Source organism: Asterias rubens, chromosome 17, assembly GCF_902459465.1.
Source record: "Asterias rubens chromosome 17, eAstRub1.3, whole genome shotgun sequence".
Lineage (NCBI taxonomy): Eukaryota > Metazoa > Echinodermata > Asteroidea > Forcipulatida > Asteriidae > Asterias > Asterias rubens.
In genome coordinates this window covers 13,158,462-13,181,940 of record NC_047078.1, presented here as the reverse complement: position 1 = coordinate 13,181,940, position 23,479 = coordinate 13,158,462, and the positions used below count along the sequence as shown (strand labels likewise).

Sequence of the window (23,479 nt, the reverse complement as noted above, 5' to 3'; positions counted from 1 at the left end):
TTTGTGATCCTTGTGATGTTTAACTCAAGAGTAAACTTCTTAAAAGGTTAACTGGATTTGGGGAAACTTTATATGAAACAACAGTTTACTAATTTTAGACTTGTGAAGTAAATAACTGTAAAAGACTTATTTATTAAGTATTACAGAGGTTTCGCAAGTGTACGACACGGGTACAGATACAACTACGATAACTGGGATGCACGTTAGATTTTGTTAGGCTTTAAATAAACACTTATTTTGAAAAGCAATGATTTCTACACAAAGCTTTACCGTGTAGCGCGCTAAACACTGCCGTGAGTGCCGGATAGAAACACCCTTCACGAGTCGATGTCACGAATCCGCTTCCCGGTGTTTGATCAAAACATAACCAATGTTCGTCTTTTTCTGGTTGCATTTTCTCACATAATTAAAAGTCATACGAATCACTGAAGTAGGTGGCCGTCTCAGCGAAGCTTCGTCTTTAATTTCGTTTTGATAATTAAGCCATGAGAAGGGCGAACAGGGGAACAATTTGACGCCGAATATGAGCGGACTTCAATTGTAAAATGTTGGTACACCATTAAACTAGCGCTACGTTGTAAGTACAATGACCTGAGACTTGTCAAAACGTGAATGGAAATCACGCGTACAGTCAAACGATGCACTATTCTGAGCAGAACACACAGGCCTCGTGGACTGATAAAGGTGTGATCAATGGAGCGGAACGGCCAGCCAAAGCGCTTTTGCAGTGTACGCAGTTATCACGCGGGTCAACACATCCGTGGGCTTTATCGTCCGATTTCGACCTGAGTTTCAGGTCAAATTGGTATCATCTCTGTGGGAAAGTTTGAGCAGGATCACTCATCTATAACGGGATGCAAAATTTATGTTGAAATGTTACGTAGTTTTAGAGATCAAAAATTGTAAAATTGTTCAACTTTTGGTTTGAACCGGAAGTCAAGGTCAAATGGGGTCATTCTGTGTGTAGCGTCTTTTGAAGTTTGATCGACCTGTCCGATGATATGTAGATTGTCAAAATCCACCATGTGGTTCAGGAGTTATGATTTCTTTAAAATATTTAACTTTGATTTGTTGTAATTCAAAACCTGATGATGTCATCATGACATCATTAAGTTTGTGTGGTCTTATTATTAAGGTTCAATTGTCTGATGAGTTTCAATGTTAAATTCCATATCAATAATTTTATTCAAAATATTTTTTTTTTTAATTTTAACAATTACCATGGTAACTTGCACACAAAAAACAAAATTTATATATTATATAAATTTTTTTTTTTATATTTAAAATAAAGCGTATAAATAAACAATGATAATTGAATCAACAAGCTGGTGTTTAAATTTGAATATTAATAATAATATTGATATGAGGGTTAAAAAGTTAAAATCTCCAAAAATATTAGAAAATGACATAAGGCACATGGGCATTCCAAGCAAACATGGACATTAACTTTTTTTACACACTCTGTACCATTTTGTACAAATTCAGCTCATGTTTGCACAAGCTGTGAACGGACCCTAAAAAGTGAGCACATTGAGGTGATTTCTTCAAAGTTAAATATTTTCCCACACAAAGGTTCTTCTAGCAAAACTTTAATAGTTGTGATTAGCAGAAGGTACAACTATTTAAAATCTAGAATGAATTTTTATTCGTGTTTCTCATTTTAAGCAATATGTGAGTGTAGTTGTTGGGGCTTCAACAGGGTGTAATGCGACTGACCGAGAGATGAAGTTATTTCAATTGCACGAATAATCCACTGACTATCTTCATGGCAATTCAAAATGTGCTTCTACCCTTATTACCAAGTCTGAAATGAGTAAAGAAATCAACACTCTAGTTGGTGTATTTTAGTAACAAGTCATCAAAAAGTGTAATGCGACTAACCAGTAATGCGACTGACCATGCAATGTAATGCGACTGACCAAATCTTTTTTCAAGAGGAGGACGCTAAGAGGTCAGCAAAGCTGGATATCTTGGTTATGACTTACTAGAGGACAATATTACATGAATTCAGAGATCTGGGGCTCTGCAGATGCTACTCATGCACTACCCACAATGCATTTTTCCAAAGCACATGCTGAAAACTATAACATGTGTTGTAAGTCACTTTTAAATCTGCAATTTTATTTTTGTTCATCTACATAGTCGGCAAGATATTTAACATTTTATGTTAAATTTTATGTTAAATGCATAACTCTGAAAATAAAGTAAAATGAGAAATAATAATATTTCCGAAAAATGTAAATTTGCTTCTCTAAAAATACACATTCCAGCCTTGTTTCTATGATTTTTAAGAGAAAAGGTGTTATTTTTTCAGTAAAAACAAGTTAAACTAGACATTAGGTGTTTGTGAACAAACACAAAGCTGTTCCGTGTTCTTTTGCTCGGATTATGTGCTACAATTACCAAGGAGTATATAACTGAAAAAAAGTGTGAAAATGATGAACACTTCCGGTTGACCTGGAAGTAGAGGCCAACTTGAGGTCACGGTTTTTCAAAGTTTATTTATAACGCCTAAGGGGTCTAAAACTAAAGAAAGTTTGAAAATCAGTTGTATAGTACTTGAGATATGATCCCACTTCCGGTTGACCCGGAAGTAGAGGTCAACTTGAGGTCACGGTTTTTCAAAGTTTATTTATAACGCTTAAGGGGTCTAAAACTAAAGAAAGTTTGAAAATCAGTTGTATAGTACTTGAGATATGATCCCACTTCCGGTTGACCCGGAAGTAGAGGTCAACTTGAGGTCACGGTTTTTCAAAGTTTATTTATAACGCTTAAGGGGTCTAAAACTAAAGAAAGTTTGAAAATCAGTTGTATAGTACTTGAGATATGATCCCACTTCCGGTTGACCCGGAAGTAGAGGTCAACTTGAGGTCACGGTTTTTCAAAGTTTATTTATAACGCTTAAGGGGTCTAAAACTAAAGAAAGTTTGAAAATCAGTTGTATAGTACTTGAGATATGGTCCCACTTCCGGTTGACCCGGATGTAGAGGTCAACTTGAGGTCACGGTTTTTCAAAGTTTATTTTTAACGCCTAAGGGGTCTCAAACTGAAAAAAGTTTGAAAATTGGTTGTATAGTACTTGAGATATGGTCCCACGTCCGGTTGACCCGGAAGTAGAGGTCAACATGAGGTCACAGTTTTACAAAGTTTATTTTTACGCCTAAGGGGTCTAAAACTGAAAAAAGTTTTAAAATCGGTTGTATAGTACTTGAGATATGGTCCCACTTCCGGTTGACCCGGAAGTAGAGGTCAACTTGAGGTCACGGTTTTTCCAAATTAATCTCCAATCCCCAAGGAGTCTTTAACTACAAGCAGGGTAGGAATCGGCCGAGTACTTCTTGAGATATGGTGCTACAAAGATTTCCCAATTAAATATGCAAATGAGGGTCACGTGGTTAATTAATTAAGAATTTTAACATTTTTAACATTTTAAGTAAAGCTTATGTTCTAAGCTTCAATTTGGTATAATAAACTCACTCTTTCGTATTATAGTTTAGGAGATTAGGCTTAAAGAAAAAACGTGTACAAATGCAATGGGGTTTTGGCGGAAACAAAGAATAATAATAATAATAATAATAATAATAAAAATAATAAAAATCTCGACGAAAACAATACCTGTTCCGACGGTAGGTCGGAACAGCTAATTAATTTATTTTATTTGTTGATAAGGAATGAACCCAATTTTGCCGAACAAAACTCAGTTTGGGCTCCATTGGGCTTGGCTTAAGTGACCGGACAAACTGTAATGCGACTGACCGTAATGCGACTGACAATGGTTTTGCCATGTAAACCTTAAAGTTCAAGTGGCTGACTATTTATAAGTATTCTGTTACATACTAAATGTACAATGTAAGAGTTGTGTGTTAAATGTAGTAAAACTTTTGCAAGTTTTTTAGTTTGAGGAAACTTTTGAATTGAGACAAGTGTATTTTTTACCATGTCCTTTTTGTGTAATGCGACTGACTGCTTTTTACAAAGCTATAACATCCCGAGTACAAAGCCCACAACATTTCTAATATCATCACTTCAAAGCCTTGGGTGTCAAGTACAAATCAGTCTTTAAACTTAGTGGAAATAATATCTCACATAGAACTTCTAGCACCAAGATCAAGAAATGACACAGAAAAGTGTAATGCGACTGACCATGGAATCGCCCACCATAGCTTCTTTAAGCCTCTGTATTTTTTTTCCAGAATGCTCAGCAAAATATTCAGTCACATGATTTGATCATCATGAATTGTGAATTGAAATAGTGTTTGATGAAACTTTTTTGGTGGGCAAATATTTTTATATGGCCTCGACATTATGACATATTTTTGTACCTTGTAGAAATGCCTAAAATACCAAACTTTTTGCATTTACAAGTGCAAATAACCAGTGGAGCCTTATGTGTTTCTAAGGGAAAGGAGACTCTTGCTTGGCATATAAAACCACACAATTTTTATCTAGGGACTGTTTACATCGCGCACAGAGAGGTAAAAGATTTGCCACAACTTTAGGGAAACCTCGAAAACAGGACCTCCCATGAGGCACCCAAGTTGATGATAGTAAATATCCTTGATTTTTAAAGACCGATGTTTAAAGAATAGAGGATCAGTATGAGCAATATAATCAGTAAAATTAATTATGCGCAGAGCCTGTTTTTGGAGACGAAACAATCTATTGATATTATAAATGGACGTACAATTCCCCCAAGCAAGTATACCATAGTTAAGATATGATATCACTAATGTATTAAATACAAAGAATATAAAATCTCGGCAGGAACAAAATGTTTGATTCTGTTATTATGACCCCGATATTTCTACCAATAATTGAACACAAATAGTCAATGTGGTTTTTCCAGGTTAGACCAGAGTCAATAACCAATCCAAGAAACTTAAAGCAATCAGTTTTCTTAATAACAATATCATTAATCAAAACATCTCCCGGAAGTTCACTGGCAGAGTTACTAAACAGCATGTAATTGGTTTTATTAATTTTTAAATAGAGTTTGTTGACTCTAAACCAATTGGAGACTGAGGAAAGCTCTTGATTGACCAATTCAGTCAAAGTATTAATATTGCTGTGGGAGATAAACAAATTTGAATCATCTGCGAAAAGAATACATGATAACTTATTAAAAGATTTGACAAAGTCATTATTTTTAAATATAAATTAAAAATAGTAATGGTCCTAGATTCGACCCCTGTGGGACGCCACATCTAGAATATTTAGAAGTTGAATTACAACCCCCTACGGTAACATATTTGGTCCTGTCAGAAAGATAACTTCTGAACCACTCCAGGGAAACTCCACGAATGCCATAATGATAAAGCTTATATATATAAAAGTATCTCATGGTCTACTGTATCAAAAGCTTTTGAAAGGTCAAGACAAATCCCCAGAGTGTGTTCAGAATTATCTTTAGCAGTAGACAATTTTATCTATAAAGTCGAGAATTGCATGGGTAGTAGAGTGTCTACTGCGAAAACCAAATTGCGAACTAGTCAAAATATCAAATTTGTTTAAGAAATTAATAGTATGTACATAAACACATTTTTCAAATATTTTATACAGATAGCTCAAGATGGAGATAGGTCTATAATTATTCACACAGTTTGCATCGCCACTTTTAAAAACTGGAATGACTTTAGCAATTTTTAATTGACTAGGCAAAATACCTTTTAAAAGAGACATGTTAATAATATGTGCGAGTGATTAACAAATAGCAGAAATAGAACTCTTAATGACAGAGATGTTGATACAGTCGTCCAGAGCTTTTTTTGTTATGTCAGTTATTAACAATGTATGTTATATCGTTTTCATCCAAAAGTTAAAAAGAAGGAATTCGGATTTGGCTGTTTAAGAAAATCAATAAAAGAGTCTTGGTTGTTGGGAATATTTTTAGCAAGATCAGAACCTATTAACAAAATAATCATTAAAACAGCTAGCAATTTGGTTGGGATTATTAACCAGCTTCCCGTCATGCAGAATGCTGCTAATAGTATGAGAAGACATTTTGTTATTCAACACTTCCAGGTATTACGTATGTTGTTCTTTTCCTGATCAAAGTGGTGTTCTATAATACTGTTTTTTAGAGGTGCGCAATAAACCAGTATGAATATTTTTATATCTGGTGTACCTAATTTTACATGAATCTTACCACCACTATTCCATTCGTTTCGAAATAGTATCATCCACTGTCCTGTTGTCGAGGTTACTAATGGCTTTTTCTTTGAATTGGAAAAAAAATAATGATTCCTTTCCTCCTGCTCCTCCGTACGTGAGTACTTCCTCCGATGACTGCTCTTTTTTTCCGACATCCCTATGTTCCAACACCCCTATGTTCCGACACCCCTATGTTCCGACACCCCTATGTTCCGACACCCCTATGTTCCGACACCCCTATATTCCGACAACTCAACCTATATTCCGACACCCCTATATTCCGACACCCCTATGTTCCGACACCCCTATGTTCCGACACCACTATGTTCCGACACCCCTATGTTCCGACACCCCTATATTCCGACACCCCTATGTTCCGACACCCCTATGTTCCGACACCCCTATGTTCCGACACCCCTATGTTCTGACACCCCTATATTCCGACAACTCAACCTATATTCCGACACCCCTATATTCCGTCAACTCAACCTATATTCCGACACCCCTTTGTTCCGACACCCCTATGTTGTTGTTCCGATACCCTTTTTTAATCTGCTTATATATTCCAAAGACTCGGGACCCAAACATGTTCCGACACCCCTATATTCCAACAACCTGCACCAATATTTTGTTAGCCATTTTTGTTTATAAGAAAAATGGTGCGACTTGTAGAAACTACACCTGACCGCAATTTAGTCCATAAACGTACCGGTAACCTACGTGTATCTTTATGTAGACCCCCAACCAAAGGAGTTTAATTTGTATAAAAAGTGTTATTCTGCTTTTAAAAAATAGCAACTTTGGTTTCTTTAGGAGGAGGGGGGAGGGAGGGAGGGGGGCTCATGAAAGAAATTACACATCGGCGCAGGAGAGGGTTGGAATTTTTTATTAATTAATGGCTCATGAAACCACGCATCTAACAATAGAAAAGTACCTACCAAGAATTTTATTGCCAGCTAACTTGGGGAGCCATACTCATGTTTATGACCACAAAAATGCATGCATGATTCGATTATCTTAATTTGATTCCATCACTTTTTAAAACAATACAAATTCACATAATCCCGGCCGAAATTCACCGGGAAACCTGGCTGTATTTCAAGTTGTGTTTTTGTTATTGATCAACAGAGTACTCTGCGAAAACAACTTGTCGGAACATAGGGGGTCAGAACATATGGGTGTCGAAATATAGGGGTGTCGGAACATAGGGGTGTCGGAATATAGGTTCAGTTGTCGCAACAGGGGTGTCGAAATATAGGGGTTTCGGAATATAGGGGTGTTGGAACATAGGGGTGTCGGAATATAGGCTGAATTGTCGGAACATGGGGGTGTCGGAACATAGGGGTGTCGGAATATAGGTGTGTAACCCTTCCTCCGTGATGCCCTAATTCCTAATTACCTTCCTTTGTTTTAAAGAAGTATGTAAACATACATTAAAATATGGATTGGAGGTAGAATTTATACTTGATGGACATTGAAATTTTCACACCACTCGCCGATCTTCGATGACTTCAACAGCGTCCTATTTGTTTTGAGTTTTTTTCTGTTTACCATGCTTATTTTTGAGGCAACGACTAACGAGAAGGGTATCGATCACTTCGGCACCTTTCAAACTCAGCACCTGCAAACTCAGCACCTGCAAACTCAGCACCTGCAAACTCAGCACCCCAAAGTATTTTGCCATTCACTTTCACCGACATGGACGCAGTTTCAGCCTAGGCCCGTACCCCAAAGTATTTTGCCATTCAAAGCGTTTACAACAATTTTTTTATTGTGGAATTACACTAACATCGTGTATTGTGGAATTACACTAACATTGTGTATTGTGGAATTACACTAACATTGTGTATTGTGGAATTACACTAACATCGTGTATTGTGGAATTACACTAACATTGTGTATTGTGGAATTACACTAACATCATGTATTGTGGAATTACACTAACATCGTGTATTGTGGAATTACACTAACATCATGTATTGTGGAATTACACTAACATTGTGTATTGTGGAATTACACTAACATTGTGTATTGTGGAATTACACTAACATCATGTATTGTGGAATTACACTAACATCGTGTATTGTGGAATTACACTAACATTGTGTATTGTGGAATTACACTAACATCATGTATTGTGGAATTACACTAACATCATGTATTGTGGAATTACACTAACATCGTGTATTGTGGAATTACACTAACATCATGTATTGTGGAATTACACTAACATTGTGTATTGTGGAATTACACTAACATCATGTATTGTGGAATTACACTAACATCATGTATTGTGGAATTACACTAACATCATGTATTGTGGAATTACACTAACATCGTGTATTGTGGAATTACACTAACATTGTGTATTGTGGAATTACACTAACATCATGTATTGTGGAATTACACTAACATCATGTATTGTGGAATTACACTAACATCATGTATTGTGGAATTACACTAACATCATGTATTGTGGAATTACACTAACATCATGTATGTTACTTTATTTTTAACCACTTGACTCTTCGAGGTGATCATGCTTGGTGCCGAGTTTGTTAGTCAATAAAAGGCTGGTGTCGAGTTTGTATGGTGCCGAGATTCTTGATTCTGAGTGGGCGGCGAGTTTGTGAGGTTCCGAGTTTGCAAGGTGCCGAGTTTACAGGTGCAGAGTTTGCAAGGTGCCGAAGTGTCTTGTATTCAACGAGAAAGTATGGTTTCCCGTTGAAGTCATGTGGAAGCCATTGTGTACAATCTTCAGCCAGCAGTTGTCTTCATTTTATTCAAAATATTTTTTTAATGACATTCAAAAAATCACCATGGTAATTTGCAAAAAGAAATTAAAACTTAAAAGTTAAAGCAAAAGTGTGAATAATTATTGGCTTTCAAATCTGAATTTTATTTAGTTGCGATAACAAAACCCTCCTCCTGTCGGGAGGAGGGTTATGGCAACTAAATTTTATTTAGTTTTTAAATATTTTTGTTCATTTATTATAAAGCAGATAAATAAACAGCGATAATTGAATCACCCAGCCGATGTTTAAATTTTAAGATTAATAATAATATTGATATGAGGGTGTAAAAAAAACTCTCCAAATATATTAATAAAAATTATACAAGGCACATGGCTTCTTTAGGCGTCTGTATTATTTTTCCAGAATGCTCTGACAGCAGAATATTCAGTCACATGATTTGATCAAAGTGAATTCTGAATTGAACTAGTGTTGGTTGAAACTTTTTCGGTGGGCAAATTTGTTCATATGGCCCCAACATTATGACATACCTTTTGTATCTTGTAGAAATGCCTAAGTGCAACTAACCAGTGGAGCCTTGCGTGTTTCTTAGTTTTGGTGAAGGGAGAGGAGACTCTTTGCTTGGGAAGTCAAACCACTTTAGAACATTTTATCTAGGGACTGTTTACATCGTGCAGAGAGGTAAAATATTTGCATAAATTTTAGGGACACCTTGAAAACAGGATGTCATCAAACACTTATTAAATTTAGAATTCACGATAATCAAATCATGTTACTGAATGTTCTGCTGAGCATTCTGGGGAAAAAAATACCGAAGCTTGAGACCATTATACACTTTCGGTACAGAAAAAAAAAAAGTTCACAGATTTACAAATAATTTACAGGGTTTACAGAAGGTAATGGTGAAAGACTTCTCTTGAAATATTATTCCATGAAATGCTTTAATTTTTGAGAAAACATTAACACATCAATTCTCGATAGCGAGAATTACGGATTTATAGTAAACACATGTCATGACACGGCGAAACGCGTGGAAACAAGAGTGGGTTTTCCCGTTATTTTCTCCCAACTCCAATGACCGATTGAGCCTAAATTTTCACAGGTTTGTTATTTTATATAAATAAGTTGTGATACACGAGTGTGGGACTTGGACAATTCTGTTTACCGAAAGTGTATAATGGCTTTAAAGACAGTGGACACTATTGGTAATTGTCAAAGACCAGTCTTCTCGCTTGCTGTATCTCAACGTATGCATGAAATAATAAACCTGGGTCATTCCATGTCAAATCACCCCAAAAAAGGCAATTTTAAACCCTACCCTCTTCAAATTTGCTCATATTTGGTTTATGGGGTAATCAGGGCTCAACAAGCTCAAATTTCAAATTTCACCTCCATCCGATAAACGGTTTTCGCGCTACGACATGTTCTTTCTCGTTGACTTCGGTCAAAATGCGCCTGACCTCCGATATTCAAATGACCATAAATCATTAACCATTGGGTCAAATTAGTTGAAACTGGTGTCTTTGATTTTGCTTGGGGACCATAGCCTTGCTTGATACATGTACACACTTTGCATAGGAATAGTCAAGTAGGGCAACTTTGAGTGGAGCTTGAAAGCAAGCCAAAAGTATTATATCTCTAGTTTGTCTATATTGTGGAGAAAACATATTAAAGGGTAAATTTTCACCGAAGTTCATTGCCAGATCATGTGATCCACAAAGTCACATTCAAGGTCAAAGTAGAGGTCAAAAGGTTAATGCTGACATTCATAACGAGAAAATTTGCCCTGTTTTTGTGACATGTTTTCTTCCTTTTTGAAGCAATTTTTTACGTACAAATTTCTCTTTTTTAAAATTTGAGTTGCATAGATTTTTTTTATACAAAACCACAGATATATATGCTCTTCATTTCAATGTACTCCCCCCACTACATTATTTCTGTCAATACTGTTCAGATAAGGCTGAGAAAGACTGAATTTCAGAAGCCCTTTGGACTAATTATAATATTAGAACCGAGGTCACGCATGAAAAATCACGCCAACTGACGCAGATAAATCACAAAGGAAACTTATTATATCAAGTGACCTGCGGGTAGACTGCAGGATCAAGTCCAGGCTATTTTACTTCTTATGTAAACATGTGATGTCACAGGTCACTTGTCCATAGATACATTATGGTCAGTTACATAATGACGCAATAAACATAACCCATTGTGTTTTAAGGTCATTGTTCACACCATGGACAAACCAACTTTGCAATCCTCTGTATCCCCCTGTGCATTATTGTGCTCTTGTGGCTAGTGACAACAGCAACAACAAAAACTTGCCAAATTTGCTGTGTAATGTAAGGTTTGGTTGGGGACTGTTGCTGACATTCATAACGGCTGTTTCTCACGGATCCGATTGGTTTTGTTTTTCCTTGTTTTGTTTTTCCTTTGTTTTGTTTTTCTTCAGGATGCCCTTTTAGTCAGGTGATGGCCCACTCTTGTTCTTTGATCACATGTCACAGACACTTAAAGTGACACGTTGCCTTGGATCATGCGAGTTGGTCTTTGAAAAGCGTTTGAACCGTTTGTTATAAAACGGATGATAATAAAAATAACAATATCAAAGTCTTATAGCGCATGTATCTACCAAACAAGGTATTCAAGGCGCTTAGTATAAAACTTTCAGAAAGATAGGTTATTGCAGTGATGAATCCGGAGACCAAATTATTAAGCACCTTAAATAAGGGTTTACAAGGTACTACGGTGCATACAGCAGCCACAGCCTGGAAAACGGGGGCAAACCCCTTCTCTTTTTGATAAGTGCACTGGGTCCTTTTACATGCTTAATGTTACACAACACATGGGACCATTGGCTTAATGTCTCATTTGAAGGACGAAGCAATGATTAAGTGTCTTGTTTAAGGACACAAGTGTCATGGCTTGGACTCTAACCCACACTCTTCTGATTAGAAACACCAGAGTTTGAATTTGGTGCTCTTAACTGCTCGGCCACGACACTTCCATGGTTAGAAAGATGTTTTAAAATACAATATAATGATCCACACATGCATCCCTCGAAATTGCACTGTTTTCCTTTTATGTCGCAAACTAACACGGTCGCATATTTTTTGAGTCAATTTTTTTAGTTTAGCATTTACTGGTCAAGGAAGATCATTCCAATTTCTTGTCCAATGCTAAGTACATAATCTTATTGAAAGAATGTATACTTTAAAATTATTTGGGTTTTTTCCAACTAGATTTCCTTTGCAATTGAGAACTGAAAAACTTACATTTCATTGAAAACTTTTCTTTCCACCTACTAAGGTCATTAATGTGGACGGCCTGTGCTTGTTTTAATTGTATTTTCCGAAAGAATTAAAATGAAATAAAATACAATAAAAGGCATTTCTATTGTAAGCTGATCGGCTTGGAACTGGCTAATTGTGACTGCCTTGATTTTTTATTGATTTTTTTATTTTATTTTGTTTAGGGGGGTGTATCTCCTATCTATACCAGGTCAATTAAGCGCTACACAATGAACCTTCCATGCATGTCTGTAGGACATATCAATTACACCTTTTAAAGATACAGCGCAATAATGTTTGCCTCTCATCATGTGAACGTTATGTTCAGGGTCAGTTTGCAAGAATGTTTGCCTCTCATCATGTGAACGTTATGTTCAAGGTCAGTTTGCAAGAATGTTTGCCTCTCATCATGTGAACGTTATGTTCAGGGTCAGTTTGCAAGAATGTTTGCCTCTCATCATGTGAACGTTATGTTCAAGGTCAGTTTGCAAGAATGTTTGCCTCTCATCATGTGAACGTTATGTTCAAGTTTGCAAGAATGTTTGCCTCTCATCATGTGAACGTTATGTTCAAGGTCAGTTTGCAAGAATGTTTGCCTCTCATCATGTGAACGTTATGTTCAAGGTCAGTTTGCAAGAATGTTTGCCTCTCATCATGTGAACGTTATGTTCAAGGTCAGTTTGCAAGAATGTTTGCCTCTCATCATGTGAACGTTATGTTCAGGTCAGTTTGCAAGAATGTTTGCCTCTCATCATGTGAACGTTATGTTCAGGGTCAGTTTGCAAGAATGTTTGCCTCTCATCATGTGAACGTTATGTTCAAGGTCAGTTTGCAAGAATGTTTGCCTCTCATCATGTGAACGTTATGTTCAAGGTCAGTTTGCAAGAATGTTTGCCTCTCATCATGTGAACGTTATGTTCAGGGTCAGTTTGCAAGAATGTTTGCCTCTCATCATGTGAACGTTATGTTCAAGGTCAGTTTGCAAGAATGTTTGCCTCTCATCATGTGAACGTTATGTTCAAGGGTCAGTTTGCAAGAATGTTTGCCTCTCATCATGTGAACGTTATGTTCAAGGTCAGTTTGCAAGAATGTTTGCCTCTCATCATGTGAACGTTATGTTCAAGGTCAGTTTGCAAGAATGTTTGCCTCTCATCATGTGAACGTTATGTTCAAGGTCAGTTTGCAAGAATGTTTGCCTCTCATCATGTGAACGTTATGTTCAAGGTCAGTTTGCAAGAATGTTTGCCTCTCATCATGTGAACGTTATGTTCAAGGTCAGTTTGCAAGAATGTTTGCCTCTCATCATGTGAACGTTATGTTCAAGGTCAGTTTGCAAGAATGTTTGCCTCTCATCATGTGAACGTTATGTTCAAGGTCAGTTTGCAAGAATGTTTGCCTCTCATCATGTGAACGTTATGTTCAGGGTCAGTTTGCAAGAATGTTTGCCTCTCATCATGTGAACGTTATGTTCAGGGTCAGTTTGCAAGAATGTTTGCCTCTCATCATGTGAACGTTATGTTCAGGGTCAGTTTGCAAGAATGTTTGCCTCTCATCATGTGAACGTTATGTTCAGTGTCAGTTTGCAAGAATGTTTGCCTCTCATCATGTGAACGTTATGTTCAGGGTCAGTTTGCAAGAATGTTTGCCTCTCATCATGTGAACGTTATGTTCAAGGTCAGTTTGCAAGAATGTTTGCCTCTCATCATGTGAACGTTATGTTCAAGGTCAGTTTGCAAGAATGTTTGCCTCTCATCATGTGAACGTTATGTTCAAGGTCAGTTTGCAAGAATGTTTGCCTCTCATCATGTGAACGTTATGTTCAAGGTCAGTTTGCAAGAATGTTTGCCTCTCATCATGTGAACGTTATGTTCAAGGTCAGTTTGCAAGAATGTTTGCCTCTCATCATGTGAACGTTATGTTCAAGGTCAGTTTGCAAGAATGTTTGCCTCTCATCATGTGAACGTTATGTTCAAGGTCAGTTTGCAAGAATGTTTGCCTCTCATCATGTGAACGTTATGTTCAAGGTCAGTTTGCAAGAATGTTTGCCTCTCATCATGTGAACGTTATGTTCAGGGTCAGTTTGCAAGAATGTTTGCCTCTCATCATGTGAACGTTATGTTCAAGGTCAGTTTGCAAGAATGTTTGCCTCTCATCATGTGAACGTTATGTTCAAGGTCAGTTTGCAAGAATGTTTGCCTCTCATCATGTGAACGTTATGTTCAGGGTCAGTTTGTTAAATGTGCACTATTGTGCTTATACACTGCTGAAACTAATCTTGCTGTTATTAACTTATTTTAACATTTCAGAAGTCTTTGCTGCAATCAGCTACTGTGGAGACGGGTTCTGCCTTGCATGACTAGACGGTAGGTCTACATGTACGTACATGTACCTTGTTTGTTTGGGCCTATTTTTTTCCTTTTTGTTTGTTTGTTGTATTGTTGAGTAATTTTTTTAAAGTGATTGTAGACTGTGCAGGTCTTGCATGAATTTTATTTGAACCAGTTTACTCCCACAACCATATTTATAAGGGGGAGTAATACTTACAGTCCTGAATTACAGACTATATGGTTCACAGAGGGTTTTTATTTCAAGCCTTGGTTTGGTTTATGAAATTCTTCAATACATGTTCTTTCAATACCACAAAAGAGTTCATCAAAATTAAAACTAAATTAAATGACGACGCATTTGTATTAAAAAAAGGGTTAGTTCAGACACAGTACTAAAGTCGGTTTAACTCATGGTTCAACCCTTGAATCTGCTTGTCGAATCTGTTACTTCTTATGATTGCAACGTTCCAATGCTCTGTTTTGTTTCCCTTCCCCCTAATATTTTTTTGTTAGGAGTTTTCAGGTAAATTAGAAAACAATTGATGTTGTCAAAGCGTAGGAATACCGCATTTTGTTATTGACAGTGTTATTGTGTGAGTAGCTTAATTAAAAACCCATCTTTTCAATGGTTTCCATCAGTGCCAATGGGATTACATGTACAATAATTTTTTCTCATAGTCTAATGATATTGGTTTCTTCTAAATAGCCTGTTATATTGTACATTTCGTGTACCTTTTGTATTATTATTGTATATTTCTAGCTTTAATTTTCCCGTTTGCTTACTTATCATTTATATATATTTTTTGTGAAGCACTTTTAAAGGAAATTATTTTTAGTATAAAGCGCTATATAAATGTAATCATTATTATTATTTTATGAAGGAGAAAAAAAGCGAAACAAAAAACAGAGCCCCCAATTGTAAAAAGAACAGGTGAATAAGAATTTTTATATAAAAAAATTATGAAAAATAATGATAAAACAAAGTTCCCTCAAAGCATAACTTTGTCAAACAAAATACTACTTTTATAGTACGTAGTCATAGCCACACGATTAACCAAGTGAGTTGAATAGCAGTAGTCGCGACTCGACTAAGCAATCGAAATTCGCAATTTTCCATGAGTTGCCTGGGTAACTATACATACAGTGAACACCATGTGTGTATCTACTTGCCAGGTAGAGTTTGTTCTTAGAGAACTGTCTTTCTTTGTTCTACTACCGCGGAGTAGATGTTTGAGTGTTCAGGAGACTTCTCAGTTCTGAAAAGAACTGTCCTGCTTATTAACTATTACCTTTGCGGATGGTATAGAAAATAGGCTAGGACTGCTACTTTAGCTTATAGGATCGTAATTAACTGTACTACCACGGAGTCAGTTCTTGAATTGGTCTCAATGTTTCAACTAGTTTGCTCTAGTCATTGTCAGGAGACTGAAGAGGTAAGAGAAGAGTGGGCTTATTTATATGGGTTCAGAGTTGTTCCAAAAGATATGGTAATGACAGTGTTCCAAAAGATATTATATAGTTATGTTATCCAAGCTAAGCAGTACTCTGCTACGCTTACGTTCCTTCAAGTTACGCTAAAATATCAAAAGGTATGCTTTCAATCCCGAGTCAAGTTACGCTTACGTTCCAAGATACGCAGGTGGGCAATTCCAAGCAAACACGGACATGACATCAAAAAATCAAGTTTTTGTCACAACTTTCTTTCCACTTAGAAGTTATAGCTAACATATGAAACCAATTTATTTTTAGTTGTTGACAAGGAATGAACCCAATTTTTCCAAATAAGAACTCAGCTTGGGCGTGGCTACATTGTCTGGAAAACTGTAATGCCATGGTTTTGCCATGTACATGTGTATACCTAAAAGTTCAAGTTGCTGACCATTTATAGGTATCCTGTTGGATACTCATGTATAAGAGTTGTGTGTTACATAGTAACACTGTCGCAAGCTTTTTGATATAGGAAATCTTTGAATTGTAACAAGTGTGTTTTTTACCATGTCCTTTTTGTGTAATGCGACTGACCGCTTTTTACAAAGCTATAACATCCAGAGTACAAAGCCCACAACATTTCTAATATTATCAATTCAAAGCATTGGGTGTCACGTACAAATCAGTCTATAGTGGAAAGAATATCTCACATAGAACTTCTAGCACCAAGATCGAGAAATGACACTGAAAAGTGTAATGCGACTGACCGTGGAATTGCCCAGCTATGTTTACGTTTCAAGATACCCAGCTACTCTTACGTTCCAAGATACGCTTACGTTCCTTCAAGTTACGCTATAATATCAAAAGGTGCGCTTTCAATCCAGAGTCAAGCTAAGTTTACGTTCCAAGATAAGCAGGCTCTACATTTACGTTCCAAGATTAGCGGCTAGGCTTGCGTACCAAGATATGCTTACGTTCCAAAAGATGTGGTTACATTCCAAGCTACGCAGCTATACTTTGCTGTGCTGACCTTCCAAGATACGCTTACGTTTCTTCAAGTTACGCTATAATATCAAGAGGCTTGCGTTTCAAGACTCGCAGCTACGCTCATATTTCAAAGTACGTTCTCACAAGGGCACTTTCGAATCCAGGCTTAAGATTCCCTTCCCCCAAGATTTAAGAATCTTTCACTGTGAATAATAGGGCCGAGCAGTTTCATCTCTGTTTGGCAGAAAATACTGCTTACAAAATGTCTTTACTATAAACAAATTTGGTCGGGCACCAGCCACAAGTCCACACATTTTAAATTTTATTAAAATTTGTCTGGTAACGAGTTTCTGCTAAGCAATACTATTTTGTGCTAAGCAAATTGTTGTGCCACTATGAAGGCATTATGAAATTGGGCCCTGGCACATCAAGAGCATGTAACGCCCTGATCGCATTCCAAACTGCAACATGGCTATGCGGTAGTAGGCCTAGTTTATTGTTGCCAGGAAGGCTTTATTTACTTGTCACTGTCCCATCATATTCTGGGTTAGTTTCTTCTTGTTCTTTGTGACGATCTTTGGATGAACATGTACGACGAACCATGGAGGTCTACTTCCATCGTCGAAGGATTTGCCTGATCTGTATATTTATGTTTTTTTATAATACATGGATATATACAGACTGCTGCGTCATAGTAAACGTTGCTTTAAACAAAAGCACCAGTCTACTTACAATATTGCGCAACAATGTGAGAAGATTTTGACAGTTCCAACGGCTGGAAACACGTAGACGCTTGTGAAATTTTGAAGATTTTTTTATTTACAGCAACCATCTAAAAAATACATGATTTATGATTCCACACAACTAACTTGCGTTAACGGTGATCCGGTGTGCCCCTTTTAGACCCTTGTGACCCATTTAAGTTTATTGTTCAGTGACGGCAAACAGACCTGCTCTGCACCAGACGACGATCTAGACCAGCTTTTTTTTTATTTCCTTCTTATTTTTATCATGTTGTAAAAAAAAAAAAAAAAAATCTTTTGACCCACCCACCCACAATTAGAAAAAAAAAATTTAAAGTTATTTTTTTCACATTGACTATGATGAATGGCCCCTAACTTAGTACACTGTCTGAACATACCCAGAGTCACAGACTTGACGACTTTCAACTACTTCAAATATATTGAAGTGATTTACATAAACAGTCATACAACAAAATAAATTCTTAGATTGAAACCATATTTGTGGCTGCTCATTGGGACAACTATGGTTAGGTTTCTTCCCTGCTTGGATGAGTGAATAAGGGTTACATACTCAAAATAATTATCTTGTTTGTAGGAGGGCTTGGTTCCAGGCTTAAAATCAATAGTCACGACTTTGACACTAGTTGCATTGTCATCCAAAACCCAGTAAAGGGTTCCCAAAGTTTGCGAGACTTGCACAGTCTATTCCCAGATAGCATGTACACGTTGGCACGACATTGGCAAGCGTCAACACGATCGCTGTTGGCATACCGTTGTTGTATCGATGTTGGCAAAGGGTGACAAATTTGCATATCGGTAAGTGTGTCGGCAAAACCCGTTGTTATTGATCAACTGCCAACGAAGTTTAGTTGGATAACAAACGTTGCGCCGACTTTGTTGCGAAGTTGGTGAAATTGATGTTGCTATTAGAAACCATTGCTCTGACGTCAAAATGTTGCCTGCCGAACAGTTGTGAAACCGACCTTCTGACAACAAAGTTATGTCAAATTGCAAACATTGGCGCGCAGTTGGTGTACTACAAAAGTCAAACGTCAAATCACTGACATTGTTTCGATGGTGGTAAAATTTACGTTGGAAATAAAACGTTGGTTTGACATCAGATTTATGTTGGCAGTAAAGCTGTAAATATTTGACATTCTCCTAATGGACTTTTGTCGAATCAATGTTGATCCAACATCAGTCTGCTAAACGCTTTATCAACGTAATGTTTTTGACGTAATGTACAACGTTGGATAAAGGTTGCTTTGCGTCGTGATGCTAACAACCTCAAATAATGGTCCAACATCAGTCTGGTAGTTTCAACAAAGTTTCTTTGACATTGCTCACAATGTTGGATAAAATGTTGTTAATGCATTGCAAAAATAAACTAAAATCAATGATTATCCTTCCAATGGGCAGTTTAACAAATTGCCATGTTTGAATCAGGTGTCATCAACATGTCATCTTTTATTGGAAAAAAAATGTCTCGGCGGGAAGTCTTGCACTAACCAAATATGACACAATTTTTGTTCTAAATAAATATTACAGACAAACTTGCTTCCGGGGTAATGCTGGCGACATTCCTGATGAGGTCATGTGACAATCACTGCTTTTCTGTACATGGATTGGCAAAGCAATAGTGGAAAAGCATGGGTTGCTTTCCAATGTGACCATTATCATGGCTCTATCTCGAGGCATTTTTAATTTTAACATTTTAATTAACAATTAAGTAGTTTTTAGTTGAAAATGGAGTAAAACCATGACTAGAAAATCTAGGGATCCTGGTCTACATATATACAAGACATACAGTGTATACAGATGTATAGACCTGGATAGGTTGTAGTAATGTATTAAGTTGGTATGATCTTAGAGTAAATGTAAATTAAATAGCAGTATTTACTAATACTATAATGATAATTACTTGAAATAATTAATTAATTGGTTAATTACTACATTGTGATTGCCACTACGTCAGCATTCCAACGTTAAAACGATTTGTAAATCCACCTTTTGCCCGCTTGGAACGTCTGTCCGTCAAGTTGTGCCAACATTGGTACAACGTTATGTTTAGTGGTTGTTCTAACGTCTAGCCAACACGTTTTATCAACGTTGGCCCGATGGAAAAACACATGTTGGCAAGTGATTCGCCAACCAACGTTGCCCCGACCCAGTGATTATTGGTTGCCAACGTTAAGCCAACGTGTACATGCTATCTGGGTTACTTATTCAAACTGGTAACACAGTAGTACCTTTAAAGGAAGTGGACACTTTTGGTAATTACTCAAAATATTTATTAGCATAAAACCTTACTTGGTAACGAGTAATATTAATGTGGAGAGGTTGGTATTATAAAACATTGTGAGAAATGGCTCCCTCTGAAGTGGAGTATACAAAATGTAGTTTTCGAGAAAGAAGTAATTTTTCACGAATTTTATTTGGAGACCTCAGATTTAGAATTTGAGGCCTTGAAATCAAGCATCTGAACGCACACAACTTTGTGTGACAAGGGTGTTTTTTCTTTCATTATTATCTCGCTACTTTAACGACCGATTGAGCTCAAATTTTCACAGGTTTATTATTTTATGTAAATGTTTAGATACACCAAGTGAGAAGACTAGTCTTTAACAATTACCAATTTAGTGTCCAGTGTCTAAAACTCTTTATTCATAAATACCTCAGACAGTGTCGCTATTTCTATTGGTTGAGAGCGCGTCACATGGGTGTGTATAAACCTTTGTTTATGACCAGTAAAAAGTGTTGAAACATTGGCGTGACACGTGAGCTTGCACCTGTGCTTATAAGACAGTTTCTTCATTCCTATTGGTCGAGAGCAACGGCCTGGACAGTTGTGCCACATCACGCAATACGCGCGATGTGCACAGCATTCCCTTATAAGGAGTTGTTTACCCGAGAGCCTTACCATTTAGTACATGTAGCTGGAGGGGTGTTGTGATGAACAATTATAATTTTTGCATTTATTTAACTTTTTGACCAAAAAGTGTTTATGTTTTTTGACAGAAAAGGTATTTATGAATGGGAATCAAAGTGACTGTTTAATCGGTTTTCAACTAGTGGTTTAAACCCGCCGAGGCCTGGTTCTTGATAATTTACCTCGACTTCGTCTCGGTAAAATTATCCAGAACCAGGCCTCGTTGGGTTTAAACCACTAGTTGAAAACCTCTTCACCACACATTGATTCCCTTAGTATACCGGTTTATAACGCCAACGTGAACAAGGTGGGCATCAATAAACTTCGCTCGCACACCGGAAGTAGTTCCAAGGGCAAGCTTTTAAGACTATAATTTTTGAACGTTTACAGCACCCTCTCATTATATAAACTTTGGACTGCAACTTAAAAACTGAATCCGGGGAAATTAAATACGTTCCTTTTATTGCTGAATGTTTGTTTTATTTGATTGCCTGTTGGTTTTAATTGTTGAATTAAAATAGTCTAGTGAAGGAAACCCTGAAAAGTTTCTTTTCCTGTGTTAAGCACACAGATACTACAACAAGCACAGATTATTCATATACAGTCCCAAGAAGTTTCTTTTCCTGTGTTAAGCACACAGATACTACAACAAGCACAGGTTATTCATATACAGTCCCAAGAAGTTTCTTTTCCTGTTTTAAGCACACAGATACTACAACAAGCACAGGTTATTCATATACAGTCCCAAGAAGTTTCTTTTCCTGTGTTAAGCACACAGATACATGTACTACAACAAGCACAGGTTATTCATGTACAGTCCCAAGAAGTTTCTTTTCCTGTGTTAAGCACACAGATACTACAACAAGCACAGGTTATTCATATACAATGTACAGTCCCAAGAAGTTTCTTTTCCTGTGTTAAGCACAAAGATACTACAACAAGCACAGGTTATTCATGTACAGTCCCAAGAAGTTTCTTTTCCTGTGTTAAGCACACAGATACTACAACAAGCACAGGTTATTCATATACAGTCCCAAGAAGTTTCTTTTCCTGTGTTAAGCACACAGATACTACAACAAGCACAGGTTATTCATATACAGTCCCAAGAAGTTTCTTTTCCTGTGTTAAGCACACAGATACTACAACAAGCACAGGTTATTCATATACAGTCCAAAGAAGTTTCTTTTCCTGTGTTAAGCACACAGATACTACAACAAGCACAGGTTATTCATGTACAGTCCCAAGAAGTTTCTTTTCCTGTGTTAAGCACACAGATACTACAACAAGCACAGGTTATTCATCAGTCCCAAGAAGTTTCTTTTCCTGTGTTAAGCACACAGATACTACAACAAGCACAGGTTATTCATGTACAGTCCCAAGAAGTTTCTTTTCCTGTTTTAAGCACACAGATACTACAACAAGCACAGGTTATTCATGTACAGTCCCAAGAAGTTTCTTTTCCTGTGTTAAGCACACAGATACTACAACAAGCACAGGTTATTCATCAGTCCCAAGAAGTTTCTTTTCCTGTGTTAAGCACACAGATACTACAACAAGCACAGGTTATTCATGTACAGTCCCAAGAAGTTTCTTTTCCTGTTTTAAGCACACAGATACTACAACAAGCACAGGTTATTCATATACAGTCCCAAGAAGTTTCTTTTCCTGTGTTAAGCACACAGATACTACAACAAGCACAGGTTATTCATATACAGTCCCAAGATCACATGTAGGATTTCAAATGTAACACAAGCAATTTTGATGGTCTGCTTTTAAAAGTTTTAAAAAGTGTAATTATTTTTGTAGAATCCAAGCTTCAAGCTCATGGAGAGAGGAGCAAAAGACATTCTTTGAGAAAAATGACAAGCTGAAGCGCCCAATGTCGCCTCATCTTACTATTTACAGGTAAGGAGTATGGTCAAATGTGTTCCCTTGAGGAAGATGGAATACTAGCTAGGTTCAAGGAATGGTTAAATCTGGGCATGGTGAGCCACCCTGTTACTAGAACAATGTGTACCCTTGAGGAAGATGGAATACTAGCTAGGTTCAAGGAATGGTTAAATCTGGGCATGGTGAGCCACCCTGTTACTAGAACAATGTGTTCCCTTGAGGAAGATGGAATACTAGCTAGGTTCAAGGAATGGTTAAATCTGGGCATGATGAGCCACCCTGTTATTAAAACAATGAGTCGTCATATAAATAAAAAGTAGTCCAAACTGACAAATAGCATACAAGTAGAAGTATTTAGTACTAGCATCTTTCTATCCCATTTGTTAATAAAACCTGGGTGTTACCATCAGTAATGACCTCAATGACAGCCTGTAAGTCTGAATGCACATAGGCATGAGGAAATGCAAATACCTCCAATCCTCACGTGTCTCTGCAGAGATAAAGGTGTAACTCACAGAGGCACTGATCATGTCCCGTGTCCTGGGCCCAATTTCATAGAGCTGCTAAGCACAAAAATTTGCTTAGCATGAAATTTCTTCCTTGATAAAAAACAGGATTACCATCCAAATTTCCATTTGTTGCATATTGCTTGTTACAGGTATTCAGCTCATCCTGAAAATCATGTGGAAATGTTGTTGGTAATCCGGTTTTTATCGAGGCAGAAATTTCATGCTAAGCAAACTTTTGTGCTTAGCAGCTCTATGAAATTGGGCCCAGTACTGTGCCAACACCCTCACACTCAAAGCTGTAGACATCCAGCGCATAGACAGCTTTGGCAGACATTTGGCACCAGTTATTTGGAATGCACTGTTCAGACTTTGTGACCCTATTTTCCTCTTTTGGTTTTGATGTCCCTGGTTTGAATGTGTATGTACCCTACTCACACACTAACCAAGTAGCATTTGAGTTTACAGAAACATAC

The 23,479-nt window shown here is 37.0% G+C and overlaps 1 protein-coding gene across 1 annotated transcript in view; it reads left to right on the top strand.

Annotated features, from left to right (window-relative positions):
• Positions 1–23,479, top strand: part of LOC117301547 (succinate dehydrogenase cytochrome b560 subunit, mitochondrial-like) — a 42,029-nt gene that overhangs the window by 10,269 nt on the left and 8,281 nt on the right. Inside the window, exons 2-3 of the mRNA XM_033785577.1 lie at positions 14,500–14,556; positions 22,414–22,512. Coding sequence (XP_033641468.1) covers positions 14,500–14,556; positions 22,414–22,512 — 156 coding nt within the window. The remainder of the gene's footprint in view (positions 1–14,499; positions 14,557–22,413; positions 22,513–23,479) is intronic.